General features: G+C 36.8%; 1 protein-coding gene across 2 annotated transcripts in view; it reads left to right on the top strand.

The window, feature by feature from the left end:
• Positions 1–2,522: 2,522 nt before the first annotated feature.
• Positions 2,523–19,953, top strand: part of ARB2A (ARB2 cotranscriptional regulator A) — a gene marked incomplete at both ends in the record, with an annotated part of 249,791 nt that continues 232,360 nt past the window's right edge. The window contains 3 exons of one of the 2 annotated variants that reach the window (XM_082013150.1): positions 2,523–2,628; positions 5,870–5,971; positions 8,605–8,705. In XM_082013150.1, the coding sequence (XP_081869276.1) occupies positions 2,523–2,628; positions 5,870–5,971; positions 8,605–8,705 (309 nt within the window). Of the gene's footprint in view, positions 2,629–5,869; positions 5,972–8,604; positions 8,706–19,953 lie in introns of those variants that run through there. The other variant, XM_082013151.1, reaches the window with a different exon arrangement.

Below are 19,953 nucleotides of genomic sequence, written 5' to 3'. Positions count from 1 at the left end.
TTGAAACCGATGCCTAGAATAAACTGCAATTCCTGCATTTACCTATAAGCAACCATTCGGAGAATTTTATAATTTTCCCACTGTTCATTTCTGCACCATCAGACTATAGTTGATTCGACACCTGTCTGTCAAAAAAAGGAAATCCAACTCTCTCCTTTAATTTCTTCTATTTGTTATTTAAACAAATATCAGTGAGGAATTCAACAAAATGCTGTGTTCATACAAACAATATATAAAATACTGTGTGCTTGTTTCATCCTCATTCTAATATCAAGTCCTCCCTCCAGTGGCTGCTGTAACAGTTTTTTCTTTGTCAAAAGGAACTGGAAATTCTCTCTCTCAAAGCTACATTCAGATTTGTTTGTTTATTTTGGTGTTTCTAGCTTCACAAGTGAACCTGTTCAGTTATCTGCTCTTTCTTCAGCGGCAGGGTCTTCACCTGTTAAAGGAAGAAGAAGGGTGTCCATTGTAGAAACAAGAATGGCAGGGATTCTTGATCTCTGTGTTGATTTATCTGAGTAGGGGATGGGGGTAGTTTACCAAGGTAAATCTGTTCAGATAAATTTTATGTTTCTTCCCTTGGGTGGTAACAAGTCTTTGAGCACCTGTATGTATTTTGTAACTGCACTAACTTATCTATACCCGATTATGAATTTTCAAATGCTGTGTAGGGAGGACTACCTAATTCATATGACTAGTATAATTGTCATCTGGGGTATCATAAAACACTTATCACTGTCATTTTCTAGCACTTCTAAGTAAATAGTTTCTTTTCTAAAAAAAAACATTTACTAGAATGGTTTTGTGCTGCAAATGTACAAACTGCTGCTGATGGACAGCATTTTGTAAATGGTGATCTTTTTTCAGTGGACTGTTTGAAAGCATCCTAGAAAAGTCTTTAGTACCATCCATATGTGTGAATGGACATTTGATCATTTTAATAGTTACACTGAGTATGTTATACACTGGAAAATAGAAAAAAGTCTCTGTGGTTTTGCTGTTATTTTTGTTGATTACTTTTGTTATGAATGCTAACGTGATTGAAGTGTTAGCCGAAAGATGCACATTTTAACTGAATCCTGCTGAGTTGTGTCATAATTTTAAAAGTACACAACCTAAACAGATCTTTCCTGGTGGAGTTGAGTCTTTAAAAGACTTCTGGCAGTGTACTGTCATTTCCCATCAGCTTAATCTGAACAGCCTTCGGCAAAGGAGGGTGTCAAAAGTCTTCCATATATCTGACTTGTAGAATGGATTATTGGACTTTCTTGAACCCCAACTTAAAACAACAAGCAAACAACAACACCCTCCCAAACCCTCTCCTTAGTAACTGTCACCCCCTTAAATTGCTTAATTAATTCTTAATCTACAAGAAAATGTTTCGCGTAATAGGTTTTCTTTAAAGACAGTAGAAAAATGTCTTTATTATGCTTTATTTTTAATGTTTTTTTTCTGCTGCCTTTGCAGTGAACTCTTGTTACTTAACAGAAACCATTTTGGGGTTCTTTCTTACAGGCACAGGTATTAAGGAGCCAGTAGTACAGTTGGTGAATCCTGTTACTCTTTGTTTGAAAGTTACAAATTGCTACAGAGATACAGTTCATGCAAACTCATCTGTGATAAAGTATCTTTGGGAGAAGAATAAAACAAATTGGTAATGACTGGCAGATAAAACAAAGAACCAAAAAAGATGAAGGGAAAAAGAATTCAATGCACATAAGTCTTTTTATTGAGAAGGAAGAAGTAGTGATTGTGATGCGGTAGTTTGCTCCCTGGGTGTCAGATTCAAGATGAAAGCGATTGCAGATGTGAATGTCTGGGTTGCCTTCTGTGCAGTAGGAAAAATTTAGAAATATATTTTGCATGTGAATTCTTGCCTTGAATATATTGAGGTTTCGTTCTGTAGATGGACATTTACTTTATACATTTCAATGCTGATAATGTAGAAATCACACTGGTTTAAAACTGCGTGCTGTGTGTACGGTACAGTACAGTAAGAACAATGAAGCAGAGTTAATTGATGAAGAAATCCTTAAAGATTGTAGAAGATCTGTTGATTATGGTTTTCTTCTGTCTTCTGCTTTGGACTTGCAAGTGTGCTACTTCTCCAAAAGGCTTATCATTACACTGATGTTACATTAGAATCACAAAAAAGAAGTGTGAATTATATAGATGTCCTTGTAGGAGTTGGGAGAAGTTAGTGTTCATTCTTGTGAACTTGGATCTTTGACCAAACTTGATACTGGAGTTTGTGTCACACTCTGTTGTAGAACATCTTAATCCAGGATAGGGTGAATAGACTTTAGAGTGTCCCATGTAAGTTTTGAAGGAGGGGAAAAAGTTAATTTTAATTTTACTTTACATATCATAGAGGTTTGTAGTACGCAGGGCAGTTTTGCTTTTGGAACAAGTTCTGTTTCTTTGTGGTGTAAGCAGTAGCAAATGAGACCTGTTGAAGTAGAAGTCAGTAAATTTATTAATTTCCAACTCTTGTTGATTTTCAGATTGTCCATCAAAGATTAATGTACATTTACCTCAGTATTTTAAATCTGTTGGCAGTTTGGGTAATGATGGCTCAACTCCAGCAAGGAGGCCCAGATGAAAAAGAGAAGACTACTGCATTAAAGGGTATGAGTCTTTTTGACTTCTTTTCACCTATATTGACATTTTGGAAGGAATTATTAAGGAAAGGAAAATAGTTTGATGTAACTATGGGTTAGAGTCTGGGAACTGCAATACTGGAAGAGACTATTAGTCCATCTATGCTAATGCTTTTTGTCTAATGGTATGTCCATTACTAGTATTTTCATAAGATGATACAAAAAATAACGATCTGTGGTAAGGAGTAACAGAATAAGATATCCATTAATTCTTTCAATTTTCATAATCAGCCTTTGAGAAAGTTGAATGGTGCTTTTGTGTTCTTAGTTTCTGGGAGTTATAATTTAATTTTTATGCCACCTAATGTTTTATAATTATGCAACCATATTACAGCTTTTAAAAGTCTCTTTGACTAGAATGTTAGTAGGGAAAACATTTTCAGGACATTGATTTCCATGTTGATTTTATAAATTTGTATTGTATGTTTAAAAAAAAAATAAATGGACCAAAGAGACTTAGCAGAGTAATTTTCTTGAGGAAAAAATAAATTAAATAAATTACATCTTTTAGATACAGTTTTTCAATTCTGGCATGTGTGGCATTGGTTAGATGTACAAGTATGCAAACCAAACATTGGATTTAAAGTGTTTGCATTACACATTTACTCCCTAAATTGTCTTTCAAAAGAGAAAAAGACTATACCTTGTCTTACATGCTCTCTCTCTATATATACACCTTGTCTATATGTTCTGTTATGCAGTGATGGTAGATTGTGTTTCTTAAGTTAAAACTGTGTGTTTGTGAAACTTTTGGTGAAAACCTGTGTGGTGCTTTTTCAAAACTTGTACTAATTCTGTCAAATTAGTATATCTTGATGAAATTACACTTCATGTTTGGGAGAGTAAAACTACCATTTTATGGTAGTTGGCCATAATTTGACCTTCACTAAGGATTAGTGTCCAAGAAATATTCCACATAATGAAAACTTTGTGTGAGGATGTTTTCTTCATGCACTCCTATTGAGCTATGGAAGATCTCCTGCAAATCACTCAGTTTTGGGCTGTATTGAACCAGTCTCGAATTGAGTTGCAGAGTCCAAGATCTTAGGTGAGAATGGTGGCTTAGATCTTGATAGAATCTTAAAGTCATAAGAACACTTGAAAAATTGCACAGGAAGGAAGTGGCCATGTCGGTGGTTGGAGCACATGCCAGTTGCAATCTTCCTGAGTGACTCTGGAAGCTGTAAATCATGACAAGCTGTACGTTCTGCAGATAAGCTTAATGTAGTTCATACAGGATTGCCTTTGCTACCCAGGAGATGGGTATTTTATTATACAGTAACTGACACTTCTGTGTAAACACATTTCCAAATAGGTCACAATAAGAAGACATGAAAACTGGTGAAATTAAATTCTAGAGGTGTGGTGTGACTGGAGTCTCCTCTTCTTCCAAGGAGAGAAAGATGTGCTAAAGGCTGTTTTGCTACCCTGACATTGTGAAAGTAAAGATAAAGAAAGGGGATGCTTTTTACATCCTGTTGTGAAAAACTTCTTTGACAAAGTTCTTTTCTTTCTCCTAGCTGCTCTCCAGCAGCTCCCCTGGAACTTTAAAAGGATAATGCACAACAGCAAGCATTATGCTGTGAATCAAATGTCATAGGACTTGCTATTAAACAAATTGGAGGTAAAAGTGAGCAATGTGAAAGCCACATTTAGAAATCTACCAGTCAACGTCCAATGTTGTGTAGCTATTTAGGTACTGCAGAGATGCTCAGATACCATAGTATGGGTTGGAGAGATGTTGAATGTCAGCAGCCATATAAGATGGCCTTTGGTCCTCCAGCTTTACCCAGTGAAACCACTTAGAGAAGGAGGAGCTAGAGGCAATCATATGGATGCTGGAGTGGATGTCATGTGAACCTGAAGATTTATGAAAGACCAGGCCAAGTAACTCTCTAAGAATGTTGAAGCTAATTTTCAATACATTTTAAACAGTGTAGAAATTTGAAAGGATTAATGTACCAATACTAAGCTTAGGTAACATGGGTAACCTATGACTTGTCACTGGTGACAAGACTAAGCAAAAATAGTGATACAAAACCTATCCAAATAATGATTTTAAGTAATTGAAGGATGGACGTGTAGTTAATGTCAAACAAAGCAAGTTTAAAGAAAATGAGTTTTCAAACTGTTTGCTTTTCTTTGAGCTACAGTGTTGGATGGTAAAGGTAGTAAACCAATAGAGTACTGTATTTCCTTGGTAATACATGGTATCTTGATTTATTAAACAATAATAGTGAAAAGTCAGTATAGCACTCCTGAACTGAATGTTTGTATGGTCTTCAAATTCATCTATGATGAAGTAGGAGAATATTTTTCAGTAGAATCCTGCTGAATAATTTCTTGATGATTTTTATTAATAATCAGAAAGTAAGCTAAAAGGATAGCATTGAGTTCTGTGGGTGATGACCAATTAGGAGAGGAGATAACGATTGTACACTATTATCTGTGTATGCAGTAACTGTTTGGTAGTTAGATGGAAGCAAAAAATGCCCCTATATGCCTGCCTCTGGTTAAATGTAAATCCTCAAATCTAGGGTGAAGAATGCAAACTATGCTTATTTTAGTTACTTGCATTAGTGAATGCAGGCTACACTAGGATATACCATCCTAGTCTGAAAAGGATGTGTATGTCTTGGCTTGCTATAAAATGGATGGCAGTTTTCTGTACCTTGAGGTTTATTAAAGGAGGGTGGTCGAGAGAAGGATTCAGATAACTCAGGCTATTTGGGTATCAAAGGAAAGGTTAAGGAGTGTTGTGATCACAGCTGGTAAATGCCTGTGAGATGATGTGCATTTGATAATCTGAGCTCTTCAAGAAGGCAAAGAAGAATGTATCAATGACTTGATGGTGAAGTTCATATTAAAACCATAATGCATACCAGAGACGTATTTCTAACATTGAGGGTAATGAATCACTGAAACAAGTCACTATGTCTTTGGTAGCTGCTCTGTCCTTGGATTTTTTTTGATCAACATGAGAGATAGGTAGGTAAATAAATAAATAAAGAAGAAGATATACTGACAATGAGGCCTAGCATTTGAATCTGGAACAAAATTTCCCGTAATGAAGTCCTATGTTTAGTAATACGTAGGATGTCCTTCTGCCCTTAAGATATACAAATCTGAATAAACACGTTTTGTCAGTGATAATTGAGAAATAAAAAAGACACAGCATGCATTATATAATTTTTCTTTTCCTTTTTTAGATTTATTGTCTAGAATAGACTTGGATGAACTAATGAAAAAAGATGAGCCACCACTTGAATTTCCTGATACTCTGGAAGGATTTGAGTACATTTTTAATGAAAGTAAGTCATATATGCTTTGTAAAGGCTATACTTAGAATAAAGTTGGGAGGTTATCAGAACTTTAATTATACCTTATAAGTCGCTATTAGAATTTTACACTATTCTGTTAAGAATAAAATTTTGGGCCTTAGTGTTAACAGACTTGTAAATCTAGCTAAGTAATATTTGTTTTAATTTCATGAAATTGTCACCAAAAAAACCTCATTTTATACAATACTGTAGGTTTGTACTGTACATAATTTATGATTTCCTGTTTTCTATTACAGAAGTGTTGATACAAAAATTCTGAAAGTAATTTCTGTAGCTTTAGCATTAAAAAGCAAAATTAAAGAGTGGTCACTCATTTAAGAAACATTTTATTTACTGATTCATTTTTATGGATACAAAAGTAGTTATTTAGATGATAATTTATCCCAACTATTTCATTAATACCAATAGGAAAACACCTATTTATATTGGTGGAAGGATGAGCAATGTGATAGACTGTCTTACTCTGCTGGTGTGGGTCACAGTTTCGCATTACAGCTAAGTGTGTGATGACTACAAGTACTTCTAGCTAGCTGAATCTGTGTGTTAAATGAGTTAGTAGTATTTATAACTTCCAGTGCATACAATTTAAAATCCAGTTGAGAAATAAGCCTCTGAGCTAAAGTAATACCAGACTCCAGGAAATGGCTCTTTCAAGAGTGTTTGAAACCTGTAGGACGAATGGGGACATTTACAATTCTACTTCTTTGCAGTGCCTGTTCTGTGAACAGAGGAACTTTAGTTTCTAAATCTGCCTGTCTTACATCCTCCACTTTTAAAGAAAAAAAAGAGCTTTCCTTTAAATTATAGTCATTTATGCAACACTTAGCTTTTTAATACCCTGATGGTTTTCACAGGAAGGTACTTAGAGACTAAAAGTGTCATGAAAGTGATGCTCTTTCTTTGATGGGAGGGGTTCAGCTCTGTCACTTTTCAGCTCCTTATTTTTAGATCTGCACAGCGTCTACTGTCTTCCTTACTGACTTCAGAGTTAATGGTTCATATGTGGTTGATAAAAAGGGATGAAATTTGAATTTTGGGGAATGATGGTTTAGAATGATGTTACTGAATATTCCATTACTAACCTCATAGCCTGAGTAATTACCATAGAATGCAGCAGAACTGATTACATGTGCTACTGGTCAGCAAAGCAAAAAGGTCTCTATTTTGCTTTTGCACATCTAATTAACATGTTTAATCATGATGTCATAATCATGCTTCTTTTTATGATGGAAAGGTAAGGAAGATTTTTATCAGATTTAAAGAATCTGAAGACAACAAGGGTTCCAGAAAGCCAAAGAAAAAAATATAACAGATATTTGCTCCACTTTACTGGTGGAGAGAGGAACTTCGTGTACTATTGAATGGCATACTTGAAGAGTAACTAGCTGAGAAGGAACAGCTGAAGGTAGAGTTGTGATGAAAATAAGAGAAGAAGGATACGTGGACCTCAGACAGGGTTATGAAGTTGGAGAAAAATATTTCCCTGGTGTCTAGTACGTGAGGTAAGACAGGTCTGGAAAAAATGTCAAATAAGCAGATAAGCATAACTGTTAAAGATAACAGATCTTAAATATTTTATTTAAAACATCAAGAATCAAAATGTAAAGGTCCTGAAAAGGTGTGAACTAAGTAACAATTTCTTACTATTCAAGAGGAAACATTTTGCTGACAAACCTTACTTTCATCATGCAAACATTTCAACTTTCAAAGGAGATACTTGCATATATCCCTATTTTTAATGTTTCTCTGGTTTACTGGCATTTTGTGATGCTCTGAGATCATAACTTGTCTTCTGTTTTACAAGCTGAATCATTCTGGTAAGGTATCTGTTTTCCACAGTTTCCTTCCTATTGGTTGCCATTTTATTATTATTGTTATTTTAACTCAGTCCATGTCTTCATCTGTGGTTGGGTATGCTACTACACTTTTGCTATAAACAAGGCCAACTAAAGTTACATTGGAATCTAAGAACAGTACGTGCTTTTGCTCTGATGAAGCATTCCGCTTTATTTTGTGGTTATAGTCTCAGTGTACCTTGAATCTATGAGCTCTTATTTGATTGCGCTGTGCCTAGGAGTTAAGATATTTACCTGAACTGTGGGCATGGGATTTTTCAGATTAATTTTGTATGTTGTTAATCTTGAAAATAAATGTTTCCTTTCCTTCCAGCATCCAGCCCATTTTGTACTCACGTTTCTTTAATAAATGCAGTTGTTTTTGAAGTAGGGGATTTGTACCTACAATTTGATCACCTAAATGAGACTGGAGATCAAATATTAACTGCTAATGTTTACATTTCACTGTTAATCTGCAGCAGTTGAGACATAAGTATTTCTCGCAAAGCAGTTTGTCATTTGATATCTGCATCTAAATTCACTGTCATCACTTGTGTTTAGCTTTATCTAGCAATATATACTGTTCAAGGGGAATAGATTTTGTTGTTATGCTACAACTGTTTTCCTTCAAAAATACTGTAACCAAAAAAAGGAGAAAGAATTCATAGTAGCCCGATTTTTAGATGTAGACTTCTTTTAAAATTTTAAACAATTAAATGTGTCTTACTTTTAATGATGTTAAAATTTATGATTTTGTTTCTTTTACAGAAGGGCAGTTGAGACACATAAAAACTGGGGAGCCATTTGTTTTTAATTATCGTGAAGATTTGCATAGATGGAACCAAAAGCGCTATGAAGCTCTTGGAGAGGTATATGAATTGTGTATGTGTATGCATACGTGTGTGTATTGGTGTGCTGTGGTTTTTGTTGCATTTCTCTATAGGAATGATACTTCTAATTTTGTATGTATTCAGAAAGATTTAGTGAAGCTGCAGTCATTTAACAAAAGGTATTTCAGGATTTGTTGCATGTTAATGCTGTAACAATATTTCCCATTATTTGGTATATAGCTTAAGATGTGATTTAGACTACAATTTTACTTTAGTATGTGTTCAAAATAGAATGTCGTCTAGATTACACAGATCAGAGGATATTATACTATGCGGTATTTTCTTTAACTTTCTTCTCAAGGCGAAGCACTGGGTACAAAAATGTGGCGTTTTACTTTCTAGTGAAGATATTGGCTGATTTTCTCATGTTACAGGAGATACCAGGGACCACTAGATGGATTAAGTAGAGATCTGATGATTAATTGATTAAATATTTATTGATGTATCAGCTATTTAGATGCTACTGGTACTCCCCAGGCTTTTGGTAGGGATGTTGTGGATGTAGTAGGTGTAGAAGCAACTGACCATGGTTCCATTTCTATGTGAAAAGGACTTTAATTTCAGTGCCATGCCTTTTGTAATGCTTTAGGAGTCAGTGCATTGACTTGGGAAGAACGGTGTCTGATCTCAGTGAACGTAAAACAGTGTGTGCTGAGGTTGTCCTTGCACTGTCACAACCTCCCGTGCCCAACAGAAAGAAGAGCCTCAGCATGCTGACCTTGAGGTAGTAATGCTGCTCATGACAAGGTGGCTTTTGGAGAAAGGGTATGCACAGTTCTGTGCACCAACTAGGGTCTTTTTCTTAGAGACTCTATAACGTTGCCCGGCAGTTTCTGTTGGAGTCATCATGGCATGTCATTCAAGAACTGCTTTCGCCTCATGGCTTGTCTACTTGCATTAGGGTTATTGTTTTATTAAGGATTAAATACATTTATTCCCCACTTACTCTTTCTGTTACATTAATTCAGACTACTCGGAGACACATTTGATTGTACATGTTTAGACGTGTTGTCTTTCAAACTTTGTTTTTGTCATGGTTTAATCACAGTGGGCAGTTCAGCCCCCCACAGCCACCCACTCACTCCCTGCCATGGGATGTGAGAGAGAATCAGAAGGGTAAAAGTGAGAAGATTTGTGGGCTGAGATACAGGAGAAAATTTGTGGGCTGAGGTACAGTTTAATAGGTAAAGCAGAAGCTGTGTGTGCAAGCAATGCAAAATAAAGAATTGATTCACTGCTTTCCATTGGCAGGCGGGTGTTTAGCCATCTCCAGGAAAGCAGGGCTTCTTCATGCGTAATGGTGACTTGGGAAGACAGACGCCTTATTGGAAGATAATTCCAAACGTCCTCCCTTCCTCCTCCTTTCCCCCAGTTTTTATTGCTGAGCATGACACTGTATGGCATGGAATATCCCTCTGGTCAGCTGAGGTCAGCTGTCCTGGCTGCAGTGAGCAGGGACATCTTCAACCAGAGCAGGTTGCTCAGAGCCCCATCCAACCTGACCTGGGGTGTTCCCAGGGACGGGGCATCCACCACCTCTCTGGGCAACCTGGGCCAGGGCTTCACCACCCTCAGTGTGAAAAATGTCTTCCTTAGATCTAGCCTAAATCTGCCCTCTTTTAAATTAAAACCATTACCGTTTGTCCTATCACAACAGGCTCTGCTAAAAAATCTGTCCCCATCTTTCTTATCAGCCCCTCTCAGCCCTGGCAGCTGCAGTAAGGTCTCCCCGGAGCCTTCTCTGCTCCAGGCTGAACACCCTCAACTCTCTCAGCCTGTCTTCATAGGAGATGTGTGCATTTTTGTGGCCTCAATTTTGTGGCCACCTTGTGCACGCCCAGACAGTACAGTTGTGTGCTAAAGAGTAAAAAGAAAACTAAAATGTCTGAAATGAAAGCCAGCCCTACACTGTTGCAAAGTAAATAGTATAAAGCATCTTAATTGAATTTCTTGGATGGATAAATAAGTATATACTTAAATTTATCACCAAATGGTTTCATATAGTTTCTTGTGCTGCCAAGAGTGCATTTGTCAAAGCTGAAGAAGTATCTAATTACATGTTCTTTTCTAAGTATAGCAGGATAGGCTCTGAGAACCTCTGCAGACACTGAGCCTGCAGACTCAAGGAAGGAGTGCATGGCAGAAGTCTCTGCCTGTCTTGATTAAGAGGAACAACACTCCATCTGCCCTTAACCTCTGCCGACTGGTGATCTAATGCTCTGTGGCTAGCTCAGCCCCTCTGTTTCATTCAGGGATCAAGCTGGGCTCTGTGCTGGATGTGCTGGAGCTGCCCACCTGTTGAGCCCTGCTTTGTCCTGCCAGAGCTTTGTTCCTGGGCATTGAAGAACCTTGCTTTTTACCTCCTCCTCCTTGTTCCTGCAAGAGCTGTGGCAGGGGAGGAGACAATGGGGTCTACTGCTGCCACTTGTCACATCCTTTCACATCAACTGTATGTTTTTCTAGAACAGGGAATGTGTTATTGCCCAATCTTTTGCATTGTCTAAGTTACTTGATAGACGTTTCTTCCAAGAGGAAACAGATCGGCACCTATTCTATGGTTTATGTGTGCAAACCTTTGTGTGTGCCTGTATTGTTCAAATAACCCCATTTTCCAAATACATGAGTTGGAGAAGACACAACTGTGAAGATTAGTATGTCTCCATGTGGGTTCCTGTGCCATCACACCTTGTATGTGTTTGACAACATCATTGAATTCCTCATTCTGTGCATCTGCATAGAGAGTGCCACAGCTTCAATCCGTAGTAGTATGAACTACTTCTTTGTGATTTTTGGTTAACCAAGAGGTGAAGTGTGTTCATGGAGTGAGTGCCTTACATCGTTGATCTGTCTTGTGCCTTTTGCCTTATAGTCATTCTCCATGTTCAGGTTTGAGTGATTTTTGAAAATGCACTCAAACGAAGACTTGAGGTCAGGAATCTGACAGGGTGAATTGTTCTAAATTGTTCATTTGTTTTGTGTTTTTAGAGGAAAAGGAAACTCAACTGTGTTTCAGTCCGTTGTCTGCTAGGTGCTTGATACTACACAGTTCTTCCATCAAGCCACAAATTTATAAATGCTCCATTGTCTGGTTTTGGCACTATGAATGTTTACGTAGTTAACTGAGAACGCAGGGGATGCTGACCGGCAAGACCCTTGGCATTTGTTCACATAGATAAAACCTCCTCTTGTGCCATAGATTGGTGTGTTACTGGTGTAGATGTTGAATAGTACAGAAGCAGTCTATTACCTTCTGATTAGCCATTTTGTAGTCTAGGGTAAGATGTGTTCAGCAAACTGCCATACCTTGAGAAGCAGCAGCTCCTATAATTTGTAAGGTGATGTAGTAAAATCTGGCCTTTGGCCTTTTGTTTGAAACATCATCCTTTGGCTTTAGGAGTTCTGTAATAGGTATTTGGGGATGAGCATTTATGTAGCTGGACATACAGTGAGATGATAAAGTAGCTAGACTCGCACCATCAGGCAAAAGTGGTTTATGTATTCAGTGTTTCTGTTGTTAGCTCAGTCACTGTATGCCAGTTTTTCGATTTTTAAAGGATTTACCCATCCAAGGCAACTTTTTTTACTGTACGTACATATTATGGGCTGCTTTTACTGCATATCACTAATTTTAAAAGTGGATGTACTTTCTGGCCTTACATTACAGCATCATTCTCTCTTTCTTGGAGAATTACTAAACTTCCATTTGGTAATCCATGATTTTTTGCTGTTAAAAGTCATGAATACACGATCTGTGATGTTCTCCCATTACTCTGGCTGTATGGAAATTGATTCTTCACAAATTACAATGGTTCGTCAGCATCTCCACTTCTTACATCTCTTTATTCTTCATTCATTGATCTGTTATTTCAGGCACACAATTTGTTCTGCAGCCTCTTGATATGTACTTCTAATAGACAATTTAGTGAACTGTTCATAATTTTGTGATTCTGGTTCAGTCATTGCTATTGCGGCATTGAATTTTGTGGAGTGCCTCTCCACTTGCTTTTTAAAAATGAAAATGGCAACAGGAGTGCACAGAACATGGTGTTGCAGCTGCTTCTAACTGCCGATTAATCCATGTGGCAAGTTTGAAGTATGATTGAGAACAATTTTGTGACAACAGTTCAGTTGTTGTAGATACACATTCCAGTTCAAGGTTGATTTTTTTTTTTTTTTTTTTTTTTTCTTCTGGCCAGGAGTTACGGAGATTTGGATTCTAGGTTAAACTCCAGATTAGATTTAAATGATGTATGTCTCCTTGCATTTTAAGTAGATGTGTTTATTGTTTGTACCACACTTCCAATTGATATTATGGCTACTGAAATTGCCAACAGTCAGCCCCTGCTTGGTCATGACATTGAAATTAGCTGGAATTCTAAAGAAAACACTACTAAAATGGATTTTGCCAGGGCTATAGGTTGTGTTGATGAGGAGATTTCATTTGAGAAAGATTTTGCTGACATTCTCCTTCCATGGTCTTACAGTAACCAGAGTATCCCCTGCATCAGTAGGCAGTTATTTTCTGTCCCTCTGTGTGTCTCTCTTAAGCTCTAGCACTGGGTAATTGTAAGTTGGTGATTTCTTGGAGGCCATTTAGTATTTGCAGATGTTTTTGTGAGTGCCATCACTATTGAAGAGGCTCTTACATGTACCGACAGTTTGCTTGGCTACCCATGTCTTTAAATAAGTCAAGCAGGATTTGTAAATATGTAGATTATAATGTGGTTCATGATATAAATGCCTCTGCTGTGATCCTATTCAAGGACTAGTATATGCCATCTCTTGTAATTGTAGCCTTTCTGACCTGCAGAATTGTATAAGCAGGTATTTTTACAGTTACCACACCACAGCACAAGAAAATATCTTACATTTATGTAGAACAGATATGGAAAGCAAAGAAATGGAACACTTAAATCATAAATTCCTTTCATGTTTCATGTGTGATAAGGTACAGTTAATTTTATATCATCAGAGAAGTGTTGTCCCACTAAATAAACTGCTTTCAAGTAAGTACAATGTTGGGCCCAGCTCATCATAAAGTAGATTAACCATCAAGGTTAATATTGGGGGTGGGGGCTGGGAATGAGTATGTAAAATTATGACAATGACAACCCATAATTAAGATCGCTAAGTAGTAAAATGGGATATTTTTTTCCCAGATCTCCTTTAAGTTAAAGAACAGCTTGGTCTCAACATAATTTAAAAAATAAGCGTTCACCTGCTCCTAATTTCCTCCTTGGTTGCAAAGAGCATTATTTGTTTGTGTGATTGAGAGAAAGAAGCTATTTACATAGCACAAATGAAAGCATAGAGCAGCAGAAGAGGACATGTAAGTTAATGAAGAAGGAAGCATTAAGTAGTCTGCATTTGAAAGGGTAGCTTCTTACATGAATAACCCAAAATCTGATGATAGGCTGCACGTGCACCTGATAGTACTTAAGGTCCAATCTTGCAGCCGAAGCTCATGTGAATAAACTCAATAGGTCTGATCTTGTGAATAAGGGCTGTAGGATCAAGTTCCAAATAAAATTTGCAGATGATTAGTAGAAATCCTTACATTCTAGTTTCAGTTTCTTTGCACAGGCAGTTTATCATTGAATGTTCCAGATTTTCTCTGGGTAGTGAGACTTTAATATAATAAATTATGTACCACACACCATGGATTAAGCAAAATTATGTTTGTGTACCTTTACTTATTATTCTGTATTTGCTGTTAGTGATTTAGTGGTTGGAAAAATTTGTCTTACTGAGAGGACAAAATAGATTGATAGTGATGTAATATATAGGCAGGTTCATGGACATTTGCTTTCATGAGATGATACTTGCTTGACTAGGGGCTGTTGAAGTGGCTGTTCTGTTCAAAGAGATTAGATGCCAAATGCTTAACAGGTGTCTGTTGAGCATGTGTGAACTGAATGTTTTCAGTGTCTTGTATTATAGTCAAGTAAGGGTAAACTTTCATGGGAGTAGTGAAGATAGTCACTGAGAATCCAACAAACTCTTCATAACTGTCCTGTTTGAAAGGTAGAGCGAAAGCATCTCCCCCATCCTTATTTTTGAAAGTGGTTAAATTTTATTTTGGGTGGTCTCCTTTGGAAGCAATTTGATAGTGCTATTTCTGTGCATGTAGTGCCCTACCTACTAACAAATGTTGCAGAAGGTTTTTGCTTCAGCAAAATTTTATGGTGGAGTAAATGTTGCAAAAATGTTTAGAGCTGTAGTATTTGGACAAAAATAGACAGCTCAGCAGAAGAGAGAGATTGGGCAAGATCTTTAAAATAAATTAAAGTGTGATCTCATTTCTTAATAGACAAAGATGAATCCACGTGGAATAGATGGCACGCTTTTGAGTGTATCAGTTGGAGGAAGAGCTTAAATGGCATCTATCACTTTTTGGACACCAAGATCAATTATAAATGCAGTTGTTTAGGAATAGGTTAATAGGTGACAGGTTTTTTTTCACACTAACTTGATTATTTTCAATTTGTGATAGGTAAGTGTGAAATAGAAGCATGACACAGAAAACTTTAAGCAAATTAGATAAAGTACCTAAAAATGGGGCAGGATATTGAATTTCTCTCTAATGGTAGTTCCTAAGCCATAAGTAATACATTTCCATAAGGTTTCAATCCTTTTACATCACACATTTTTGAACCAATGCCTTTCATAACAGAAAGAAAATGCTAGTAGAGGCAGCACAAAAAAATCTAGATCGTGTATATGTGTACTGTCTTTCAAATTTTAGAAAGACTTCAGCTTTTAACAATCTGTTTATCTTCAGCATTTCTTTCTGGTAAGTGAAGTAGATGGACAGACAGCAAGAATTGAAAACTGCTTAAGAGTACCTAAAGACATTTAAATTTAAATATGAATCTTTGTTGCATGCAATATATTCATTTGCATATGCTAAATCCGCTTTCAAAATCTGCTGGTTTTGAAGACTTTTTACTGGAATGATTATGTCAGATGTGCTTCAGTGAACTCTTCTAGTTTGTAGGCAGCAATTGGCAGTAGGTTGGTTCATCATAGTAACATGACAGTACTCAAAAGGTTCAGAGATAGTTTCATAATTATTGTTAGCATGATTCTTGAAAGAAATGATGAGCATCTCATAAACCCAGATGGAAATTTGTTACATTGTTGATAAATGTGTTGATAAATGTGTTTTACATTTTTAAATTGATAAACAGTGAAAAGCGGAGAAGATACAATAAGGCAGATGGTTGTTTATAAAGCACTTGCAAGTTGCTGCAATTCAAAGAATGGTACTAATTGTTAAAAAGAAGACAAAAATTGGAGTAGGGGGAGTGTTTCAATGAGTTAATCATGAGCTTTTTAAAAATAAAACCTTCAGCAGCTTTAGTTCAATTAGAACCATTCTTGCCATCCTGGGTTTATATGCAAAAGTTTAGACTCTCAATAAACTTTTGTACCAACCATTTTCTTGTAGCTGAAATTAAAAATACAACTAATCCACCTTTTATCTAAATGTATTCATTCCTTTCTTTTTCCTTTTTTTGTTAGGAAAAACCCAAAATTTATTGCACAGCAGAATAAAATTGAATTATCATTGGTCTTCTTAATAATTCCCATTTAAAAACAATGAATAGAGTAGTGAACTCCAAAATCAGCAGATAGTTCACAGAAAAGACATAAGAGTTGGCTTATTTTTTGTCGAAAGCATGGTGGAGAAAAAATGGCTTTCGCCAGCTAGGTGACTGGAAAAAAATACATTTAAGTAGTGCTTAGGCAGAATACAAACCAGCATGTGTGATGAAACCAGTTGGTTCACCTTTGTCTTGTGAATGTTCAGTTCATGTTTCCATTAGTGATACTAAAAGTTTAAATGAAAGGCAAAGTATTTTCCTACTGTTTCAGCAGGAGTTTTTTGAAAACCAGAGATACGTAGATTACTGCCTTCATCAAGCAGCTCATTTAAAACATGTTTATTTTACCTCTGCAGAACTCCAGAAGAGTTAGTTCTCTTTCACAGGATTTTCAGCTTTTCCAAGATAAAGAATTTAACACTTTCTGTGTTTTCAACAAGAGATCTGTATCTTTCAGTTTTCTGGGAATATTTTTATTAAATTCAGCAGGATAGTGATATTTTTTAATAAAGCTGTATCAGCTGTGTCAGTCCTTAATAGGAATAATTTGAAAGGAAAAAATTCAATTATAAATCAATAGAGCGTTGTATTTCTGTATGTGCAAACAACCTAAAATTACTTTAAGATGCTCCAGCTGCTCAATTCATTAACTCAATCACAACTGAATTTTGGTATCTGTTATCTTCTGTTGATCGCTGCAGCAGAATTACCCAGTTAGCGTTCCTGAAGCTGTTAGATGCAGTTAAGACTATTAAGGAAGATCAGTTCAGTAAGTTGGTTACTTAGGATTTTGAGAGGCTTAATACATAGTTACCTATCTTAGCTCAAACACTGTCCTGTCTGTAATAATTCAGGAAAGCATTGTGCTCCTCCTCAATTTGCCCCGTGTGTTTTTTGGGTAATTGCACCTCTTAACTCTTTCCGCTGTATCGGCCAAATCCTCGAGTTCGTCTCTTGGGTGATACTCCAAGTATGTTGTTGTTAATAAGATATGAAGACCTTTGAGGAGAAAAACAAGGAGTTTTTCTCTTTTCACTGATTTAACTGGGGGTGGGGAGGAGTATGCATATGGGTTTGCCTTCTTTCCAGGACTGTAAATTATATAGATGTTCTGGTAACTTTCTCTTACTTCACTGTAGATTTGACACCCATAAAATGGAAAAAATATGTAAAAATTTTTTTAATGTCTAGATTCAGGAATTCAGCTTCTGTCCTTATTTCCAGTTTACATGGTTCTAATCTAAGGGGTTTTTTAAGATGAAACCTGGCATCTGTCCATCGCAGTTGAATGCATCTGAGACTTTTACATAAAAGTACAAATAAATGTGTAAAATATATTTGAAAGTGGTTTTATTAAGCTCTGTAACCCGAACTTCATTTTAGATGTGATTAGTTTTTGTGCATTAGACACATACCTTTGTCACGTGCTGGTAAGACGTTTGGTGCAGTAGACCTTAAAGCTGATGTTTAAACAAGAGGGGAAAATACTAAATTAAGAAAAGGGGGTGTTTGTTCAGTGTAAGCTGCAGTTCTAGGTGAGACACCTTTTTGGATATATGCTTTTGATTCCATGAAGTTGGTTAGAAAAATGTAAAAGATATGAACTTAAATGAAAAATGGAGGCTAAGTATTTTATTGTCATATAATACTGATACAACAGGCACAAAGGGAATGTTACTGTAGTTGGTTGCGCCATCTGAAGGTAATGACATAAAGAAGGAAATTATGCATAGTTTATGAAGCTTGTAGGAAGACAGAAGGTTCAAGCAAAAGAAGAAAATTTAGGATAGGTAACCAGAAGAATGTTTTTTAAATCAAAGTACTGGGAAAGTGCTAAGCGTTCTTAGTCCTGATTATCAGGGGTTTAATACTCAGTTTCCTCTGAAACAAGTGATTGTTACACTTGATCTCAACTCTTTAAAAAAGTTTGGTTTTTTATCATTTTTGTTGAAACAACTTTTTAATCCTACTTTATTTGATAATGTGGAAATGCACATCAAATTTTTGAAGTGAACATTTCTGTTCCTGCTGACTTATGGAGGTGCTTAACTTCTGAGTTTTAAAACAAATGTTGTTCTTTGTACTAGTTTAAAACCTGTATGAAATTGCAGGTAGCCATGGAGGTGGGGAATAATGCTAAAATGGCTGTCAGCAAAATAGAAACGATGACACTCTAGGATAGGAATTGCTTTTGTTGAGGCAGAATGAAGTGTCAAAGATGTCAGGACACAATGCGGATAGTTGCACAAGTTCTTTGTGGTTTTTCTTCAGCGTCATAGATCTTTCATTGAGGGAGGGATTTGGCATTTTTTTGCAGAAAGAGTATGCTTTTCACAGAAGTCAAACTGTTCACTGGAAAATAGTGTACCCAGCATACTCAATGCTCAGGAGATGCACACTGAGCTCCTTCAGTATGTGTACATCTATATGCACATGTGTACAAATGTTGCTATTTCTGTGAAGGGAACTACCCTCAAAGTCAACACGTGTAAAAGATGTCAATGGCCAGAATATCATTTAAATAACCGCCCAAGATATAGCAGAACTCGTGGGTCCTTTTCCAGTGTTACAGTAGTTTGTCATTACTTTTGATGGTAAGTTGAGGATTACAGCTGTCAGTGTAGTGAATGTGCCTTTTTGGGCTTTCTGCCAGCCAAATGACTTGATAACATGCATTTCTAAAATTTAAGTACAGTAAATCACGTGTGCTATCTACCTGAATCAAGTGCAGAAGAACAGAAGCAAGTCTCTCTGTCATATGTATGGGCAAGATTGATCATTGTGAGCCATACACACTTGTACTTGTGAAGCTCATGCTGGCATGAGGTATTACAGTGATGGCTGAAGACCGTATTTTTCTGTTCTAGATATCCATGTGGGCATAACACTTACAAAAGCAAAGGGCTTCAAGAATTTACCTGTGACTAAACCCATTAATATGAAAAGGGGCAATGTCTTTTTTCCATTTACATCTGATGTGTCTTACAAGAGAGATCTTTGTGAGCGGTGGAGAAACCTACCTGGTTCATCTTTAGAGGGGATGCACGTTCTCCTTAAGCAGTCAGAAATTATGCATTCTAGAGTTTGGTACAGTTGAAGACATTTATGCCTGTATACCTGCAGGCAGGTGTTCAGCCATCTGCAGGATAGCGGGGCTCCATCACACATAACAGTGACTTGGGAAGACAAACGCCTTGTTGGAAGAAAACTCCAAACATCCACCCCCTTCCTCCTTCTTCCCTCAGCTTTTATTGCTGAGCATAATGTTGTATGGTCTTGGAATATCCCTTTGGTCAGTTGGGGTCAGCTATCCCAGCTGTGCCCCCTCCCAGCTTCCCGTGCCGCCCCTGGCCTCCTTGCTGGTGGGACAGGGTGAGAAGCAGAAAAGGCCTTGACACTGTGTAAGCACTGCTCAGCAGTAACTAAAACAGCCCTGTGTGATCAACACTGTTTTCATCTCAAATCAAAAATATAGCCCCATACAAGCTGCAATGAAGAAATTTAACTCTATCCCAGCCAAAACCAGAACAAGGTGGCATAGATATCTTGGGTATGTTTAGAGGTAGTATTGGTTATCATGTTAGAATCACAGAATAATTTTGGTTGCATCCCTGGGGATA

This window comes from Phaethon aethereus (genome assembly GCF_964289735.1).
Source record: "Phaethon aethereus genome assembly, chromosome: Z".
Taxonomy (NCBI): domain Eukaryota; kingdom Metazoa; phylum Chordata; class Aves; order Phaethontiformes; family Phaethontidae; genus Phaethon; species Phaethon aethereus.
The sequence above is the reverse complement of the archived record's forward strand: the minus strand, read 5'-3'. Positions and strand labels throughout refer to the sequence as shown.